This window comes from Gambusia affinis, linkage group LG16 (genome assembly GCF_019740435.1).
Source record: "Gambusia affinis linkage group LG16, SWU_Gaff_1.0, whole genome shotgun sequence".
In the NCBI taxonomy this organism is placed as follows: Eukaryota; Metazoa; Chordata; class Actinopteri; order Cyprinodontiformes; family Poeciliidae; genus Gambusia; species Gambusia affinis.
The window spans coordinates 24378246-24394475 of record NC_057883.1 but is presented as its reverse complement, the minus strand read 5'-3'; the positions used below and the strand labels follow the sequence as shown (position 1 = coordinate 24394475).

At 37.3% G+C, this 16230-nt stretch overlaps 1 protein-coding gene across 1 annotated transcript in view; it reads right to left on the bottom strand.

Moving 5' to 3' along the window:
- Window positions 1-11091, bottom strand: part of mboat2a (membrane bound O-acyltransferase domain containing 2a) — a 34746-nt gene extending 23655 nt beyond the window's left edge. Inside the window, exon 1 of the mRNA XM_044143280.1 lies at window positions 10765-11091. Coding sequence (XP_043999215.1) covers window positions 10765-10848 — 84 coding nt within the window. The 5' untranslated portion in view covers window positions 10849-11091. The remainder of the gene's footprint in view (window positions 1-10764) is intronic.
- Window positions 11092-16230: the final 5139 nt, after the last annotated feature.

Genomic DNA, 16230 nt, shown 5'->3' with positions numbered 1-16230 from the left:
GAGCAGCGCAGAAATAAACAGATGGGTGATGAGTCACTTTTTTCCTCTGGGTAAATCTCTTTTTGTATAACACAGCAGGAAGAGGCCGCGGCGTTAACTCCGTCTGGCTAAATGCTAACATCATGATGTTCAGCTAGCATCTTCTCAAAAATCAAAGCAGTGATTTATTTACGAAAGATTAATACGACCTTTAATTGAAGTCATTTCATTCATAATAGCAACAAAGTGTACTTTTATGTTAAGCTTAGATTTTTTTTTTAAGTTTATTTCTCAGGAGTCCAGTTATTAAAACTAAATAAAGACAGAAACGGGTTCTGGGAGATGAAGGGGTTTTGGTTGAAAGTCACTTTGCTTCTGTAATATGCTGTACAGATAAACTTGATATATTCGATTTAACACATTAGCATTAGCATTAGCATTAGCTTCAGCTGAATACCATGTTGGTTCTTTTGGTACCAATGCGCCAAAATATCTGAGGGGCAAAGTGATTCAGATGCGTTTATTTATTTGATCAAAGTAGTTAAAAAGGAGATTTATTATTTGGTGATTTTTTAAAGCTATTTTCTAAAGCTGTGGTTTTTCTTCACTGATTCAACATAACGTACTCAAACTACAAGTTTTCAGATTTTGTTCTTGCTGCTGCAGTAACAGCTGAATGTCTTTAAAGACTTTTTGCTCTTTTAACTTGTTAAATTTAAAAAGAGGGAGCAAGAAATGTCTAAATTTGCATGTTAGAAAGAATGTGAGCGTTTCGCCTCGATATTTTACCAAAACACAACTTGGAAGGAGAAAAAGTCACTCAAGGTCAGCAAACTGCTGAGAAAAACTGTGTGAAATGTTGATAATTATGCAAAAATGAACCGCCTCGCCTCCAGCCTGAGTGTCCTTTCCATTAACATGTTTATGAACTCGCCTTGTCAAAGATTAATTAACGAGAAGCTGCAGCCTGGGAGGCTCCCAGGGGGCAGGAGGAGATAATCATCCTAATAAAACAGGCCTGTTGACTGGAACCAGGAACCTTTTCAATGGGGAAGTGAGCCGAGTGCTGTGGTAAGGACTATTCAAAACACACACACACGCACGCACACACGCACACACACACACACACACACACGCACACGCACACACGCACGCACACACACGCACACACACACACACACCTCTATAGAAAGAGTCAGTAAACGTCACCATCCGCTCCGGTCTTGGTGCAGCTCCATGTTTAGCATCGAGCCTCCGTCACACACACCGCTGGGTTTCTGTCTGTCTGTTTTTGTGCGTCAACACAAAGCAGGAGATGAATTTAGACCATCATTAGCATAAAATCCTCTTCTCCCCTTAGTGTTATTAAGTCAAAGCCTCCCTCCAGTTCGCCGCCACAGCTTTAGGGATTCATGCAGCTGCTGCCAGGATCAGGGCGAAGCATCCAAACACTCAATTTAAACTCAATCTGTGTCAAAAGTAGCTCAAGAAAAACAAACATGGCAAACTTTCTAAACCGTCTGACAGTCTGATGAGAGCAGAGCAGGAAGCAGCATTCATGTCCATGTTTTAGTGGGAGAGTAAAAGAGATCATTGTAGCGCTTTAGCATTAGCTTACATTAAATACAACGTTGGTGTAGCGGTTTAGCATTAGCTTACATTAAATACAACGTTGGTGTAGCGGTTTAGCATTAGCTTACATTAAATACAACGTTGGTGTAGCGGTTTAGCATTAGCTTACATTAAATACAACTTTGGTGTAGCAGTTTAGCATTAGCTTACATTAAATACAACGTTGGTGTAGCGCTTTAGCATTAGCTTACATTAAATACAACGTTGGTGTAGCGGTTTAGCATTAGCTTACATTAAATACAACGTTGGTGTAGCGGTTTAGCATTAGCTTACATTAAATACAACTTTGGTGTAGCAGTTTAGCATTAGCTCACATTAAATACAACGTTGGTGTAGCGGTTTAACATTAGCTTACATTAAATACAACGTTGGTGTAGCGCTTTAGCATTAGCTCACATTAAATACAACGTTGGTGTAGCGGTTTAGCATTAGCTTAAATTAAATACAACTTTGGTGTAGCAGTTTAGCATTAGCTTACATTAAATACAACGTTGGAGTACAGATTTAGCATTAGCTTTTACTAAATACAACGTTGGTGTAGCGGTTAGCATTAGCGTCTGCTGAATACTAAATTAGTTTTTGTGTTAGTTTGAACTAATGTTTTTGATCGGTGATTCAATGTTGGCTAACTTTTCAGCTAGCAGTGGCCACTTCAGCGAGTTCCCATAAAAGCAGTTTGTGGAAAGTTGTTTGTCAAAAAACAGAAAGATTAGTACAAAAGAAAAATGGAAACATACAAGAAACTGACTGAATGACAAAATCTTCTGAAGTATTTTTGGTGCAAAGTTTCTAGTGCAAATATCTTAGTACACTTGAAAAAAGTCAAAACTAACTCGTAGATTAGCTTTCAGCAAGATATGTGAGCTTGTTTTAAGTCCTTATTATCGAAGAAAAAGTTATATTTTGATTGCCAGTATATTTCACTTATAACATGGTAAAAATATCTTGTTGTAAGTAAAATAATCTGCCAAAGAAACTGGATCTTTATCATCAATATTAACCTGAAACAGGTTCCTACTGGGTTAATGGGGAATGAATCAGTTTCTCTGAATTACTGAACTAAATTAACATTAACTGACTGACTGTTGGTTATGAGACTCTGTGTTTCGCTGTGGCTCTGCGCCCAAGCGGCAGCGTCGTCATGGCTGCTGAGGTCAGAACCGACCCGACCCGACCCGGTTGGTGACGGCTCCCGGAGACAAGCCGACATGTTGCTGCATGAGGAGACGCTGACACAACGGGAACAAAACACTTCCTGTTCTTCAGTCAACACAACGAAGCCTGGGCTTGTTTGGACCTTTCTGCTCACGACGGGTTTGGTTCCACCTCAAACCGGGCCCAAACGCAAAACCAGTCGGGCCAAAGTTAGCTTTTCTCTCCATTAAAAACATAAAAATAGTATTATTGTGAATTCTTTCTACTTTTCCTTTACAATGATAAATTGAACAAACTACATGTTTTACTGAAACCAATATTAGTATAAAATCTGCATTTATTTCACTTTTTGAGCCGATTCTTTTGCTTTGTTGGCCTATAAAGTTTATGGTTTCCTTTTAAAGCTTTTGTTGTATGACCTCATGCTATGATCTGTAAAATTATCTCAATTTAAGAAATAAACTTGCCATGAAAATAATTTTAAATGTCCGTCTCATCCACATCGACTCCAGATGCCCAAGGGCCAAATTTCCACCATTTTCAACTGCAGTCAGGGGCCACACAAACTCATCCCAAGGCCCACAAATGGCCCCCGGGCCACACGTTGACCACCCCTGCTTTACTTTAGCTGTCAGCTGAGAGCAGAGAGAAGCCTGATGAGGAACGACCAGAAGAAGAAAGTCAGACGTAAAGCCTGCAGCGCAGCAGGCTGATCCCAGACTATTAATAGCTGAACAATCAGACGTTTCCCCACAAGGCAGCCAGCAGCGCAGCGCAGCGCCGGGCCCTGCGTGCGCCTGCAGCGCCGCATGTGAAGCATTTCAGCTGGTCTCACCAGAGAGGTCACCCTGCTGGAGGAAAATACAGCTGAATGAGGTAAAAAAAACGTATTTATCCTTATAAAATGATGTAAATGTTGCTTTGCAAAAGCACAGAAATGACGAAAAAAGTGACAAACAAACAACGCTCTTAAAAATAATTTGGAATAAGATTCTTTAGTCACATACAAAACTGATTTACATCACTGCATTTAGTCACGTTTTCAAATTTATAGATATTTATTGAAAAGCTGAAACAATTAATAAAATGAATCGTGATTAATCAATTACTAACACAATCGTCAACTAACTTAGTAATTGATTAATCTTTAACTGGAGTATACAGACACATTCAGAGCAGGAATTAAACGAAACCATACAAAAAATATTAAAATAAAGAGCCATTTATGTCCTAAAACTGTAAGTTTTTATGACTTAACAAATACAAAGTTATCAGTATTAAATCTGTTTGTCAGCAACAAAAGGTAAAAATTGTTGATTCAGACGTTCAGCTATCAAAATGTAGTTTTTAGAGAGAAAATCATGATATTAATTTAAGAAATTAGGAAAACAAAAAGAGTCCGCACTTCGTTTAGTGAATAAATTGATGATGATCTTGGAGACTTAAATTAAAAAAACTTGAAGTAATTTTAATTTTGGTGAAGCTGATGTTATGCATGAAGTTAGCGTCTGCCTGGTTTGCAGGCCGTTAATCTCCAGAAACTCAGCTGGAACATTTCAGGGAAAATAGGAGAAAAATGGAGGGAGAGCTCAAGCTGAACTCGTCCACCATGATGACGGTTAGCAGACACAGATGTGCAAAAGCTGGTGGAAAGACTGGAGGGCAGAACAGAAACGACTGTATTCACGAAGTATGACGGTTATAAAGGATAAATGAATTCTGTCCAGATTTAATTTTATAAAGAGCTTGAGAGTCCAGAAGCTGCATCCAGTTGGGGGAAAGAAAGCAAAACCAAAGGAAGCAAAGTCTAATCCAGGATATCTGCTCAGTTTCTGCAGATTTAATCAATATTTTAACCAAATTTAGAAATTTTTCTTTAAGATTTAAACGGTTGGCAGCTAGACTTTATAAACCTGCAGCAGCTTCTGCCCGGCAGAACGGAGGTGAATCAGTCACAGGTTCAGCATCAGAGCCGCTCACAGATCCAGTCAATGGGAGTTTTTACACTGACCGCTTCCTGCAGCAGAGAAGCACTGAAGGCGAAAGAGTCTGATTAACGTCTGAACGTCCGTCTGAATATTTGTCCGTCTGAACGTCCGTCTGCTCCTCCAAAGGTGAAGCACATCAATGATTTACTCTGAATGGAGTGAAATTACTTCTTTACAATCTCTGGAAAAAAATATCGATACAACTTGAACTTTTTCACATCACAGCGACAAACCTTTGGTTTCCCTATGGGATTTTAAGGCCTGTGCCCAACCAAAAGTGGCAGCATCATGCTGTGAAGATGGTTGTCTTGGAACCACAGAGAAGCTGGCTGGCCTTTATTTGTAGAAGTTGAAAACCACAAGGAAATTCAAAGCTGTGCACTGCCATGTCTGGGTCGGTTGCGTCAGGTTTGAAACCACAAACATGCCAACATGTGTGTCTGCTGCAGCGCTCTGCACCAGATGCAGCGCCAAGAGAAGCAGTTAGTGTCTGCTTGTTGAGCAGATACTAACTGCTTCTCTGCTGCTGAGGACAGAAATGCTGCTGCACAGAAATCCAGTTTCATGAACTGGATTAAAACCCAGGAACGTTAAAACTGAGTTTATACGCAGAAATAGAAAACAAATGTTCAGCAAGTAGTGGTATAGCGCTTTAGCATTAGCTTCCACTAAATAACATGTTGGTATAGCACTTTAGCATTAGCTTCCGCTAAATAACATGTTGGTATAGCGCTTTAGCATTAGCTTCCACTAAATAACATGTTGGTATAGCACTTTAGCATTAGCTTCCGCTAAATAACATGTTGGTATAGCGCTTTAGCATTAGCGTCTGCTAAATAACATGTTGGTATAGCGCTTTAGCATTAGCTTCCACTAAATAACATGTTGGTATAGCACTTTAGCATTAGCTTCCGCTAAATAACATGTTGGTATAGCACTTTAGCATTAGCTTCCGCTAAATAACATGTTGGTATAGCGCTTTAGCATTAGCTTCCACTAAATAACATGTTGGTATAGCACTTTAGCATTAGCTTCCGCTAAATAACATGTTGGTATAGCGCTTTAGCATTAGCTTCTGCTAAATAACATGTTGGTATAGCGCTTTGGCATTAGGTTCGACTAAATAACATGTTGGTATAGCACTTTAGCATTAGCTTCCGCTAAATAACATGTTGGTATAGCGCTTTAGCATTAGCTTCTGCTAAATAACATGTTGGTATATCGCTTTAGCTTCCACTAAATAACATGTTGGTATAGCGCTTTAGCATTATCTTCCACTAAATAACATGTTGGTATCGCGCTTTAGCATTAGCTTCCACTAAATAACATGTTGGTATAGCACTTTAGCATTAGCTTCAACTAAATAATGTGTTGGTATAGCACTTTAGCATTAGCTTCAACTAAATAATGTGTTGGTATAGCACTTTAGCAATAGCTTCAACTAAATAATGTGTTGGTGTAGCGCTTTAGCATTAGCTTCCACTAAATTATATGTTGGTATACCACTTTAGCATTAGCTTCTGTTAAATAACATGTTGGTGTAGTACTTTAGCATTAGCAGAACTAATAGTAAGTGTTTAGCCCAGCTAACCTTTTGGCTAGCGGTGTTCACGGCTGCCTGGTTTTACTGAATTGACCACCAAAAGCAGTCACTGACGGATCCGACAGTTTCTGCCTCACTAAAGCAGAATCAGCAAAATAAAAAAGATTAAAACCTGCAAGATTCCTGGCACAACTAAAACAGAGGATTTAAGAGCTCACACGAGGTGAAATGATTGTTGTAAATCTGTTAAATTTATGTTCACTAATCCGGTGTGATGAGCCTCATCAAACCAATACAGCTTGACCCGCTAAGTGAGGAAGTTGTTCCCGGTATGTGAACCATATTTCACATTTAGACGATTAAACATTTCCTCATAAAAGTCCATCCCAGTGTATGAAGACCTGCTTCATATTCCTGAGTGATTTTAGCAACGCAGCTAACTTATCTCTTCCTCCCAGGAGGAAACACACATGCTCATCTTGTTGACTCTGAAGCTTAATAAAGGTAACAGCCAGCAGCACTCCACTACACGGAGCTGAAGAATGGAAATCAATTGGCACATAAAACTCTCCAGAGGGCAGCAAATTAAAGACAAAGGGGAGAGACTCTCACAGACCTGGGAGCTGGAAAGGAGACGCTAGCTGAGCGACGCTAGCTGAGAGACGCTAGCTGAGCGATGCTCACCTGTGGCAAAGCCAGCCCGGGATTATTAAGGTAAAAAGAAAAAACAGATTTTAATTCAGCCAGTCCAATACAGAGCTCTCAATTAGGTCAAACATCCTGGAACTTTGTAAATGACGGCCATTTTGGTCAGCAGTTGCTATGGGGTTAGTTTTTCCTTCATTTAACTTATTGTAATCAAACCATGTTTTCAAATCAGCTAGCTCTTTTTCTACTGTTTTTATTATTTAATTCATATTTTTTCCAGGAAAAAAGAAATTTGTATCATCAGCAAACATTATAAACTTTAAAATAGTGGATACGGCAAAAACATTGTTTAAATAAAGTATAAATAATTTAGGTCGTAGGACTGAGATTTTGTGTTGTTAATTTGTACATATTATAATCTGTTACTCTAATAACTCTGTAACCACTGATGATCAGTAACACCATACAGTTCATATTTACCCAACAGTCATGTGCAGTCAATAGTATCAAATGTTTTGCCCAGGTGAATAAACTCACCTGAGGTTTGAAGCTTCTGGTCACCTGCTGCAGCAATGAGACACAAACTGCAGCAATGAGACACAAACTGCATCACAGCTAAAGTTGTGCATCAGTTGTTCCTGAAACCGAACTGCTGCTCGTTCAGTGTATTATTTTTTATTAAGAAAGGAGTCCAGCCTTTTTATGAATAATTTTTCAAAAATGTTTGAAAGTTGTGGAAACGTTGATATCGGCCTGTAATTTGTTAATATTTCTCCAGTTTTATGGACTGGAAAAACTTTTGCTATGTTGATTTTGTCAGGAAAGGCTTTGTTGATTTGTTACAACAGGTGAGAGGTTTAATAATACTATAAATTATCATGACAGCCATATCAATATCATTACAATCTTTGGATTTCTTATTATTTAATTTTTTAACTACCTCTATTATCTCACTTTCACTCTCTATTCCCAGCAACATTGTATTAATATTATTACATTTATAATGATGTTTTCCATGTCTACACTTTGGCAATTTCTTTACTAAATTAAGACAGATATTAACAAAGTTCTTATTAAAAACTTTAACAATATCCTCTTTTTTCCACTTTTCAGTGTTGTTGTGTTTAAAACTTATTGGGAAATCTCTCTCTTTATTGTTTTTATATTCCAAGTACTCTTAATATCATTGCAGTATTTTTGCAGATACCTTTCAAAATAATCCTGATTTTGCTTTCTCAGCACTGATGTTAACTTATTTTTATTTTTATTCTTTTTCCTGAGTTGGGCACTTAATGAACTCCTTATGTAACTTGTTTTTCTTTTTATGTGCCTCGTCCAAATTAAGACATTAAAAATAAAATGACTTTTATTCTTGTAATTCTGACTTTATAATGTGTAATTAGGATTTTCCGTTGGGTTTTAACCATTTTCTTTCATGGCAGGAATGTGCTTCCATACAGAGCCCATTTAACATTTTAATGCTTTTATTTTAACTTTTTGTGACCAGTAAGAAAATTTATCTTTTTATGCATAAAAACTGAAAACATCTGCATATTCAGCCTCCATGAGTCACTAATGTCACAGATGCTAAACAAAAATGCACCCCACACTTTTCAGATTTGTTTTTGCCAAAAAACAAACTTTAAGTTAGTATGGCATTGCATATTTCAATCTTTACTTATGATAGTAAATATAAATGATATATTAAAAGGTGTATGACCTTCCTGCCCAACTCGCCCGGCAACTAAAACTCAAACCGAAAGTTTCCAGGACAAAAGGAAACGTTTGGAAGAGACCGACTGATAAAATAACAAAGTTTTCTCTCTCAAAGCTTTGAGTTACATCATCCAGTTTGTCCAGGGATCAAAAAGCAGCCTGGGAGGCCGACAGGAGAAGAAGAACGGGGCGTTCTGGTTCAACATGTTTGCTTTGGGTCTGAAACGCCGGCAGCTTCTGATCGACCAACATGAGGCGACAGAATCCCACTAACAGACACACAAATCTAAATACCCTGTGATAAAACTATCTCCTCTAGATCCCAGAGCCACACCCACATTAATAGAGCTGCTGATAAAATGCTTGCTTAGCCGGTTTGGATCTGGGTTTGAACATGTCCGCCTCCTCCAGATGTGGCTGCTGCACCGATTCTCAGATCAATCCAAAAAATGACCTGATTTTAACAAACATGAGGCTAAAAAACAACAAGTTCTGAAGGAGAGAAGCTTTTCCTTCTGCTAAAATGCAGTTGCTTCTCTCTACTGTCACCATGTGCTTCCTGACGGAACGTCAACGTGTGGGAATGAAGCGATTAATCGTGATTAATCGATTGTTGTCAATTAAAAATGTAAAAATAGGATTCAATTATTTATTTGCATCTTTTGATATATTTGATATCATTAAGTGGTTAATTGAATAATCTGCAGAATGTAGATTATTCAATCAGATTTTTATCTGATTAATCGATTAAGTGTCCAAATAATTGATAGAAAAATCAATTACTAAAATAATTGCAGCAAACTTGTGACCTTTTTTTATTCTTATCTCCTCAATAAAAAACAGAAAATTTAAGATTTTACTGAACTGGGTTCAGATTCGACTGATTTATTGACCCAAAACTGGATCTGAGGAAAAGTTTCTCCAATGTTTGTCCTTCAATTGACTGAAAAATTAAGTTGAACACAAGAATGTTGTTAAAAAGATTTATTCTTCATATCAAGATTATTTTATTTGTAAATTCACTAAAGCAAAACTGTCACTGCATTTTAGGCAACAAAATGTTTATTTTTCTTGTTTTAAAAAATAAATTAATTATTTCTTTAGTTGCATCTTTTAATGTGTTTCTAATATTGTTTAAAAAACTGTTGAATGAAAAATCAGTAGAATGTGACAATTCTTCATGAGATTGATCGATTCATCATCAGAATAATGGATTAATCAATTACTAAAATAACTGCTAGTTATATAGCTTCTTAATCAGATTCAGGTCCAGACTTTGACTAGGCCACTCCAAGGCCTATATTTTGTTTCCGTGGAGCCATTCAGAGGTGATGTCGCCTCTTTGACCGAGAATAAAGCCTCAAACTGATGATTCATGCTTCCATCTTCACAGCAGCCCCAGGTCATCATACTGCCACCACCGTGCTCTGCTGTACATGTGCTGTTGGATGCTTCGGGAGTAATAACGCTTTGATGCACTTTCCAAACAATAAATGTCTGATTTCTAACTTGTGTTGCTTTTAGAAACGGTGTCATGTCCACAGACTGGTTGATTCTACAGGTTTGGTGGCATTCATGTGCAAGTGAAGCTACTTTCCTCTCCACTGGATTTAAATACCTAATAACTGAAATAATCATTTAAAACTACTTTCTATACTCACTCTGGTTATTTTAACCTGGTATTTACATGTATTTGATTAAATAAAACTTTAGATGCACCGTAAACACCGTGGGTTGTGTTGGCACTGGATTAGGTTGTACATTTCCTAAGAAGGAGCCCATCGGGACCGGGTTAATAAGAACCAGACCGAGCTTTTCACTTGTTTTGGGCCTCCTCTGCTGCTCAGTAATGAATAGAAGCCATTGTGTCTCCTAGATACAGACTAACCAGAATGTTTGGGTAAATGTTAACCAGTAATCACCAGTTTCTCTGGTGACCCAGTAAGGGTCCACAAAGGACATTTAGGTGATGACAGCAGATCATCTTCATCAGCAGCAGCACCGGGTCGCTGCGCATCAGCTGTTATAATAACATGTCGCTTGGAAAATCACGTCACGCACTCGGTCTATATATAAAGACTCAATCTGAATCTGGACTCATACCTGGTCGAGTGGGAGGTTTATGATTTCGCTGATTGGCTGTAGCAGAGTAGATCCAGTGCAGGATGCGGTGGTTTGGGTCGCCATGCTCGGGCTGTGACAGTAAGTCCTTCCCCTCCACGGTTCGGTTCGGCTCGCTTCGGCTCGCTTCGCTCCCCCCGCCGCTGTGTTAAAGCCCCGGCCAGCCGAGCAGCACCGCTGTTTTTGCGACGAGCTGGACGGTTGTCATCCACAGTAAGGCGTCCACCAAAGATGAGCGACTCGAAGCGAGAGTGTGACCCCCCTCTTTCTACTGGCGCTTCGTCTCCGGCTGCAGGCCCGGTCCGGGCCGGGAAAAGGCCCCCAGCGGAACCTGGGCGCTCACTTCCGGTTAAGCACATTGATTCCATGTTGCTGAAACTTGCGTCATATTATCCAAGTCCTTTTTAATTATTAGTTAGAACAGGAGCAGTGTGTTTTTATGAAAACTCTTGAATATTTATAAAATATTGTCAGATTTTCATCTTTTGCCTGGGGAATTTGTTTCATAAGACTTTCTGGGGCCTCAAGCAGATGTTCACTTACTTCCCTACAATCCCTCATGCTAATATGTGCTTTATCTTTCCAAAGCATAGCATATCTACTATCATTAGCAATATTTGTAATTAGCTTACATCACACCAGTGTTATTATGCCAAACAGAAAAAAATGGATATTTAGATACAGTGGTATTTTAAGTGTGCCAAAATATTTTAACTTTTTGAATGTAACTTCAGCTGATAAGCGCTAATTTTAAACAAGTTAACAAGTTTGATATCTTCTAATTTTTCCGCATTGAGTAATGTTTAGCCCTTTCAATTCGAACTGGAGTGCATTGAAATATGTAAGATGAAGAGAGAGTTAGCTGCTGCTGTTTGGAAATGCTAACCCAAAGAAGAGGGTAGTGGATGCTAGCAGGAGCTCCAGTTTCTAACTCAAGCTGTTTACGGTTAGAACTGGGATAAAAATATTTTATCAATTATTTAGCAATGATGTTACAAAGATGCTTCAATTTCATTTAAAATTTGTTGTCTGCTTTGATTTTGTGTTAGCTCCTGTTTATGGTGTTAGCTCTAGCTAATATAGCCAGTGCAAGAAAGATATCAAGTAAAATAAAAACCATTAAAACTATTTGGAGGATCTTTTTTTTACAGCTAATTATGAATGTTTAAATATGATCCAAGCGGATTTTAAAAACCTGAGTTTGAATCAGTTGTTCTTTACCTCTGGAGTTTAAAGCAAAGGTTCACTGCAAACTTTATTTTAGGGGTTCAAACGTTAAGATATTCAGATTCCTTTCTGCTGGTTCTATAAATTTATGTTGTTTTGTTTTTAAATTTTTAAATTGAGAATTAATGTTTTTTGGACTTTTTACGCTGTACTTTTGGTTTCAGTTGCGCTAGGAGGGGAACCATCTTGACCTGCGCTTCATCTTTGACCACAATGAAAATAGTGTTGGTGTGAGTGGAGACATGGCGGCCCACCCCTCTGTCATGTAACCGTCTATTTCTGATCAAATATGCTGTAAAAACAGATTAAAGTCCAGAACTAACATGACCACAGCGGGATTCTTGATTTTATTTCGCGTTTCTGGTGTCAGTAAACACCAAACTCACATGTAACCGACGTAACGTGAAGAGCATTCATATGCACAAACTTCAACACCAGGAAGAAGTCTTTTGTTATAAATAGATATTGGTTGTTTTATGAGCCTCAAATGAAGTATGTTTGTAAACAGCAGCGCTGTAATAAATTAATACATTATAAGTAGGTTGTTGCGTCACAGATATCTGCTGTCAGCTGTGATTTGTTTTTGGTTTATCAGCAGAAAAAGCTGTAAAAATTTATTGTTTTTTTAGGTGCAGGAAATACCTCTCACTGCGCATTAAGTACAAACTGCTTTTTCTTGGTGTTATTCCTACAAATACGTAAAATAATGGAAACACTGTGATTAATCTGACTTATTCTTAATAAATTGTTGTGTAATTTCCTCAATCACTGTATTTACAGCCTTCCTCTGCGCTGTCAAATGGCTCCATCTAGTGGAAGGAGGTAGGTTACGACAGGTGCTATTTGGACAACGTGTTTCTTTTAATTTCGGCCTTTATTTCAATGATTTTATTCTACGTTTAGGGAAACGGGCTCATTCACATATATTTCTAATAATTCAGTTAGGCTTCCTTTGAAATACTGGTAGCTGTACCTCACTCCAGTGGCCAACAGAGGGCAGCACAAACCTGCTGGTCCTCCACAGTTAAAGATTTGAAAGTTTTGAGCATTTAAAGTTGAAAACAAATATATTTTTTTATTTAAATAAATAAAAATGTTCAGGGTAGAAGCAGATAGATAGAAGCTTATTTCCATCTGCTCTCCCAGTAAAAGAAAAGCTTACAAAACATGGAATATTTAGATTCAAAACCAATCCCGAAAGTTACAAAAGGGTATAAAATTAAATATTCATGACTTCTATATGTCAACATACATTCAACATATATTTTAAGTCCTGCTACAGATTCTCAGATGTACAGTGGTTATATAAAGTATGGAGATTTTAAAAAGTATTGCTTTTACAAATCAATAATTATGTATTTTTTATATATATAAAAATGCATTTTTGATCTAAATAGATAATAGAAAATACCTTTAATGTCAAAATATTTCTTTGCTATTTGTCAGCAACTAATCAGAATAACAAAACATTTTGTTATTCTGGTTTGTTATAATTTTTTTCAAATTTTGCAGATTTTTTATATCATCCACTACAAAACAAGATCTACAAAGAAAACAACAAAACTATAAAATATTTTGATGTAATTTCTTTTCTTTTTACACAGATGACCTATGTTATGAATCCAGCTGGTTGTTTCTGTCCAAACATTTGAGGCTTGAGTTGTAGCTTATTTAATATTTTAGAGAATTTAAAAACATCCAAGAATGACTCAGCAGTTTTATTCTGCCTGTGAAAATAGGGAGATATTGAATGATTTCCCAAGTTGTTAAAGAAAAACTTTCTAAAATAATTTATTAATAAAAAAGGAAAACTATTTTGTTTAATATATTATTTTTTTATGTGAAGGATCTGTTGAAGCTATTCCTGAATCACAGCGCATCAATACACGCACTTATTGTCCCGTAACTCGTCCATAATTAATAATCACTCATATTTACACGTGTAGAAAAAGAGAGAGAGACAGTAAAAGAGAGAAAGAGACACACAGAGAGGTAGAGGTATAGCGGTACCCTGGGTCTCTCTCTGGGTCAGGCGGAGCTTCATGTCACTCTGTTCGCCCGACTCATTGTTACGCTCGAACCATCGCGGCATCCCGGGTCATTTCTCACAGAACACAGAACTTCAGGGGGTCCAATGGTCTATTTAAAGTAACGTGACAGCATGAGGAGCGTTAATTCATTTATCATGAGAACAGTTTCAACAAGCTGCCATTATATTTGCATTCAGGACTCAAAATGTTCCCCCAATCTAAGCTGCAGGTCTGAAAACAGCTCCTTGTTTAGCTAATAGTTTCTGTTTTGCTCTCAGTTTTACTCCTTTGGGGACGAACTTCCTCTCTGTTTATGGACAGGAAAGGAAGCATCTTTGTGCTCTGAGGTCAGACTGGACTGACCTTCCTGAAATAGGACAAGTCCTCAGAGAGAGATGGACATGCTCTGTTTATTTACCGCCAGGACCGTCTGTGTGAAGCTAATGGGACGGTCTTGCTAGCCGCAGCAATACATACATTTCAACAACGCATTCATGCGGTTGTAAAAGTCACAGTCTCAAACTAAATATTTAATTAGCAAGCTAGATATTTAGTTAGCAAGTTAAATAGTTAGCTAGTTTGGAGCTAAATGTTTAGTTTGTGAGCTAAGTATTTAGCATTTAGCTTGCTAGCTAAAGGTATAGTTGATGATAAGCCATATAATAAACTAAATAGTTAGCTTTGCTAGCTAAATATTTAGCTTGCTAACTAAATAACTAGTTATTAAGCAATATATTGCTTGAAATATTTTGATAAGTATATAGTTTACAAACTATATACTTAGCTAAGAAACTAAATATCCAGTTTTTAGCTAAATATTTAGTTTATAAACTAAGTATGTAGCTAGCAAGCTCAATATTTTTACTTTAAGCTAAATAGTTAGCTAACTTGTAACTAAATATATAGTTTGTAAACAAAATTATTTAATAGTTAGGCTTGGAGCTAAATATTTACTTTGTAAAATTAAAATTTGGTTTGTAAACTAAAAAATTAGTTTGAAGCTGGAACATTTATACACGAAAGAACAACATGGTGAGAATATGACTAAAAAGTGAAGGTTTATTCTTTTCTTTATTAATATAAGCTATAAGAACAAAAATATAGCTGATAAGTTTGACTGTGTACCTTATTATTGCTAAACAGGTATTGCCATATAAAGTTAAGAACTAGGTTTTGCCATATAGGTTCATTCCTTTGTATTTAGATTCTAGTTTTTGTTGTATTTCTTTCTCTTTTGCTACTCCAAGGATCTGTTTAGCTAAGGATCCTTTGAGTTCATCCTGTTCGGATTATGATATTCATTACAATATTATAGTAACTTATGGAACGATAAGAAGCTAAAACCAGAGGTTGATGTTAGAGGTTCTGATTATTCTTATTAAACAAACCAGTTGTGCAATATTCCACAGAATGGATGAATCAGGGCATCTAAACCAGGAAGTCCAGCCTGTAGCCACCTTCTGACCTCAGCAGGACAAACACAAGCTTCCTCTGCTCTAAGCTTCATTTTCTGCCCCAAGTGGGGCAGTTGTTTCCTCACTTACTTACCAGCTGATTCCCTGGAAAATGTGTCGTTTTTCTTTTCTATCCCCCTTTTTACATCCCTTTTCTTTCTCATATGACAAAAATTTGAAATATTACAAATGCTGTAAAAACGTCACATAAGAGAATAAGTAAAAAAAAAATCCAGAGTGGAGAAAAAATCTGCAGCTGAAAATTAATTTTTCTAATTTTTCAACCTGGATGTTCAGTTTCAGGGAAGAGAAAGTTGAGCAGGTTAATCACAATAGAGCCATGATGGAGGCGCAGCGGCAGTGGCGCCCGGTCAGGTTAAAGGTCGGCTGACTGGTTCTTCAAACTGACGTTTGGCTCAGAGCTAATCTGGAAAAAACTTCCAGAAAACTGCCAAACAGCTGAAACACTGACTGCCTTTAAATCAACTCACATGTTTAAAGTTGCTTTTGGTTAATTCTAACTGGAACGTGGACCAATAATATATTCAACATGTATTGATGATTTCAAGGACATCAGCAACGTTTCTACTGGTTTCTTAACTGTCGGCTGTTTATCGTTTTTCTAAGTTTTTATTTTTGTTTTTACTTTTGTTTTTATTTTGTTCTTTGAGCTGCTTTGTTCCTCAAATGTGCTGCACAAATAAACTTGATTGGTCTATTGACTTGTAACCCCCATA